We start from the raw sequence: 5286 nt of genomic DNA on the forward strand, positions 1-5286 counted from the left end.
GTCAAAACTGACAATTAGCATGTGAAAAGTCCAGTAGTGAAAACGAAAAGATAATTATCCCTGCTGGAGCCTTTACACGGCGAGAAATTTTACAGTCGCTTTACTAAATTGTGTTATTGGACTTCCCTCGGGCATAATTGAAGTGTAATTAATCACTGAGTCTCGTGACAGATATACTATTTGATATTTTGCGACAAGCGAGGCGATATATCACGCTGTCAGCACCTGGATTCCTCAGACGAGATTTGGTGATGAAGCGGGGTAAGATTTGCTTTGCATCCTAAAAAACAAATACTTCTCTAAAAGTTCTTTAACTTTAGTCACTTGTCTTGTTTATCACTAATAACACAAGTCTCTATTTCGCTTGTAACATCTCTAAGTTATTTCCCACGCTATGGTATTAAGGAATGACTGTTGTTTTAATTTGATTCTCTATTCAGAGTACAGCGTCGTTCAGGTGGATGACGACTCTGGTTTTCAAGATGACTCGAGCATCGCTTTCAGCGACGAAAGCTATTACTCAGGACAGATGTCCACCGCTAACAAAACTAAAGCTTGGAACTGCTTCACGTCGAAAAAACAGGGAATAAAACTGAAGGAGCAACACGAAACTAATGGCATTTCTGACCGCCCACGGAAAGGAAACTTCCTTCAGCGAGCGACCAAAAAGATATTTGGAAAGACCAAACGAATATTTGGTAGGAAGCCAGAAGAAGGAAAAAAAGGTACCTTCTCTAAGCCTGAGGTAAAACTGAAAGAAAATTATACAGAACCAGTGAATATTATATTACCAGCAGAAAGCTACACCAGTGTCAACGAGGAGCCAGTGTATGATGACAAAGTAAATTTCACTCGGGCAGGTCAGATGAGATGCTCAATTCGGGAATCCCGTGGCCTTGACCCGCGGGAAGCTCTGCGGGTTCGTGAAAGACAGACCATGCTCCGGGTCTTGTTTGATTTCCAAGCTTGTGACGATGATGATATTTCCGTCATGAGAGGGGAACTCGTCAGGGTACTTAGCAAAGATGACAATGACTGGTGGTGGGTCGAGAATGTACATCGGGAACAAGGATTTGTTCCACGAAATTTCCTGTGGCCTTGTGGCTGTTACGGTAGGTTAATAACTTATTTATAACATGCAGCAGCTTTAATTAACTTTGCTATCACGTTCACCTCCACCTCATCTAAAAAACCTGAGCCAGTTTTAAGTCAGTCCTATATATATCTGTGTTCATTTGCTAATGAGTTGAATAAACACCAAAAGAATTCTTACAATATTATCCGGTACTCACTGGCATGGAACTGGTAAAAAGGCCAACGTAACTATTTATTTTTCTTTTTAACTTTACTTGATTACCTGGTCGATAAACTGAGTGTTAGATCGTTTAAAAACGAAGGCTCTTCTACTTCTTCCTTCCTCCATCAGTATGGAACACTTCAATCTCTCTCAGTCACAGCGAAATCTTATCCTAGAAACTGCCCTTGCGCGGGGGGGGGGGGGGGTAAGGTTTCGGGTTCAATGATTAAAGCTATACAGCTTCGTAAAAAATTACGAAGTCTCTGACTGTTATCTTTTCCGGGCGGGTTAATCATGAGATCTGTGAATAGCTATCGTACTTACTTTCATAGCGTTTGGTCTGTAGTTGTAGTTGATATGGAATCTGTATTAAACTGCTGTGAATTACTGCTCACTGTTTTATAGTCATGCAGCTATAGTTGAGCCAATTTCGAGAGTTATCTCTGAAAGGAAGCGACTTGCCTTTGTCTGGGCCACTGTTTCGTTTTCAATGAAAAGAATTTTGCTTTATCATAATTCACCTTAGCTGAACATATATTCCCATCGATACACATGAGATAACAAGCTAATTAACTTTAAAGGACAATATCTTTGAACTCTTGTTTAGAAAACTAATTTTTTCAAGGGACAATTATAAGATGAATCAGCGGAAATATAATATGAAGTGAAGTTCGTGTGGTGTACAGTGCGTTAAAAGTTTCCTTCCATTGACTGATACGCTAAGCAACAAGATAAACAAATAATTCAGTCGTTGTCACACCTCTTAACAAACGCAATACCAAACATTTTTTTGATTACTACCAACGTTTATTTATCTTATGCTTGCTTTAAAGAATTCCATTAGCGTTGTAATGATAAAGAATACTGATTTGGCGTTCTTATATCACGATTAATGACGGATATATATTTATTATCTCCGACCCGTACGAGAAATTTTTTAAAATGATCGAGAGAATACATTGTGTAACTTGGTTATAATATCAAATCATTCAACACACACTCTGAATTTCCCGCAATTCACAGATCTAGTCTTATAACTATCTTTTCCGAGGGCATATGCTGCATCCTTGGTTAATTAAGGGAGTTTGTTTTAAACAGATTTCGGAATTTCAATAAGTAACGATACAGCCAGAGATTCTCTCTTAATAATGTAGACCTGATATTGTATTTGGGATCATTTCAGGATTGGTTAACTCTTTTCCTGCATCACATAATGGTTTTGTATTGCCCGCGACCATGTTAACGCCACAGTGCTTTTAATTTTTACGCATGTGTCACAAGGATACAGAGGTCGATTGCATAAGCTCACTTTTAGGGTTACATCTCTCCCTCTTAAAGTAAATTCCCACGCAATCATAGAAGAGAGATTAGTTCTGCCGTCACCCTAGAAAAGTTTACAATAAGTTTTTGAAAAATTTATAATATTCCAATTTTGTCATTGATCAGTGAACCAACAAATTTTTTCGCGTAAAGTTCTTAAGTAGCAGAATTTTTTTCTTCTCCGCTGCTTCCAAGCCAAATGCAATCCCATATAACATAAAAGGACTGAATCACGTCGTAGTATTGGCATCTGATATTGTTGCTGTTTACAGTATTATCTAGCCGTAATAGCAAGCGTCTGTTTCATAAACATTTTTGAGGAGCATTTTCATTCAAATTCAATTAGAAAAATGACAGTGTTACGCAGAGCAGCAGATGACGCAGTTTTAGGCTGATCATGGCAGATACGTTAGCAAGCTAAATAACGATGTTTTTACTGTGAATTTAATTATTTTCTTGTAGTTTGAAAAATACGCAATGAGAGTGATGATGCATGATCCACAATCACTCTCATTTTGACCAATCAAATCCAAATTCCTAACATGACGTCATGACGTTTCCCGACCACGCCCTCGATTTACGTGCGTTAGTTTGGCTTTCAGTTCTCTTTGGCTCGGCGAATTAATACTTTCATAACGTTATCAAAAAACAAATCAAATGATAAGTCTTTCTTACGAAACCTGCGTATTTATTTTCTCTGATCCACAGTGTGTCAAAAGTTTATATTGGAGAAGGTTTCTAATGCAGGCCCAGTCTTCCACGACCAGCACATAGAACAAGAAAGAAACCAATCAACTCGAGGATATCTTGAGGAAGAGTTCCCCAGCTTTGATGAGCGAACAAGGCTCGTGGGGAATAGAAGATGTACAAGCACGTGGTGCTAATGGACCAGACATTTCTACATATACATTTAAAAAGAAATAATAGTGTGAAGTGACGCCGTGGAAATTTGAAATCTATTTTTATCAAGTTATTTTTAAATGTGGGACTTTTTATACTACTTTATGCTAAATAGGGCCGTAGACGGTTTAAATAATAAAGAATAAATACTTTCATCCCATGAAGTGACAACATACAGGGTTAAGACAAAAAATAGTCTTTATTTAGGGAACCTTCATTTGAGCGTTTAAAATAAGATACATTAGTGACTGTGGAAATGGACACCTCCAGCGGAAAATGTATTGAAATTTAGTCACTTTGTTAAATTTTGTTTTTGTTATTGTTATTTTTTTTAAAGTCCTGTTCTTGATCTTTGTACTTCATGTAAGAGAACCATAATGTATCAGTGTAGAGTAGGAACTGACGACGGAATGTTATGCTGTTCTGAGTTTTGTACATTAATAAATAAACAAGTGTTGGGATTAGTGCAGCTCCTGGATTAGTGCTATTATTTACACACTTTCTCTATATACAAGATAACATAGGAAGAAAGAAATATCGCCACCTTTTGTGACTTTTGTTGAAGCACTCTTGAAAAGTGCTTACACCACTCCTTACCCCACCTCTGCACGGTACTTTGTGAGACATACGATAGGTACCTTGTTCCCAGATCTCTTTTATTGCAGCTTGCACGAAACACTTGGAACGAAGTTAATAACTGCCCCACGCTCAAGTGAGGAAATGTTGTAATTGAATACAAGTGCAATATTGCACGAAACTTCAGGCGAGTGTAATTTGAAAGAATTTTCAAATGTCTAGTTATTCATTTATTATCTGAGAAAATTACGAGCGCGTGCGTGAAGTGCAAATTAAAAACTAACGATAAATTGGCCTGCTCTCAGCAAATCATTTTTTTTTAGCAATTTTCTCGGTCATGTAATAATACTGAAATACTAATCATAAAGGTGAATTAAACTTAATGTACACATAGAGTAAAACTACCACTCTTAACAATGATGAATTACAAATTCTAAGCTCTTTTAATAAGATAGTGAATTAAACCCCTAATGGAGGCCAATTTGGGCGTGGCTAGTCGGCTAGAGCAAGATACCACGAAACAGCCGCTGTTCAGGAAGGGAGCCCCCACTGCCGGACTCGAGAGACCGGCGGAAATCGAGCCTAAAAACGGGGCCGGGGATACAAAGGCATTTTTTAAATTTCTACTGCACCCTTAAAGATAGTTTGGCAGCTTGCAATAGACGCATTTCGTCATGAATACCCTAAGTGACACCAGAATCATTGATTCCTTCATTTACACTTCTAAGCGAGACGACGAACACCCCTAACCCCAACCTTTTCATTTAGGAGTTCTCCCCCGCCACCCCCCGTGATAAGACGAAGAGATAATTACAGTAGATAACTATTAAAAAGGCCTATTAATATATTCATTATAAATCTTGCAAGCCTTTAGCCTGCCTAGCGGGGACTCGAGTAATAATGGGAGCAAGTTGGAGCGGTGCGACGTGCAGTGAGATCATTCCTTTCCTCTGTGACCAACTCACCTGAAATATCACGTGATGCGAGTGCCAAGGATCTGTACATCCTATTTTTAGAAACATTACATCATTGTGTACTTTTTCACATTTTAAAATTAATTACAATTTTTTTATTACACCGACACTAGAATGTTACATTCCAAAACATTCTACAAATAGGATGTTCTAGACAGTTCCAAGAACGAGACAATATAATAATGCTCATTGCTGGGTAGGGCGTGAGATCTAGTCACG

At 38.1% G+C, this 5286-nt stretch overlaps 1 protein-coding gene across 1 annotated transcript; it reads left to right on the forward strand.

Moving 5' to 3' along the window:
* Positions 1-3986, forward strand: LOC110069004 (uncharacterized). Its single transcript, XM_020776422.2, has 3 exons — positions 1-261; positions 441-1112; positions 3326-3986. The coding sequence occupies exons 1-3, from the start codon at positions 252-254 to the stop codon at positions 3499-3501; spliced, it is 858 nt and encodes a 285-aa protein (XP_020632081.1). The 5' UTR covers positions 1-251; the 3' UTR covers positions 3502-3986.
* The last annotated feature ends 1300 nt before the right edge of the window (positions 3987-5286 follow it).

The sequence above is a fragment of the Orbicella faveolata genome, unplaced genomic scaffold (genome assembly GCF_042242905.1).
Source record: "Orbicella faveolata isolate gen_17 unplaced genomic scaffold, um_ofav_v1 contig_15, whole genome shotgun sequence".
In the NCBI taxonomy this organism is placed as follows: domain Eukaryota; kingdom Metazoa; phylum Cnidaria; class Anthozoa; order Scleractinia; family Merulinidae; genus Orbicella; species Orbicella faveolata.

What these genes read in the sequence shown, in the direction of transcription:
- LOC110069004 (XM_020776422.2), top strand. An exon ending in GTGGCCTTGTGGCTGTTACG is followed by an intron (nt 1,113 to 3,325) that starts GTAGGTTAATAA and finishes TCTGATCCACAG; the next exon opens with TGTGTCAAAAGTTTATATTG.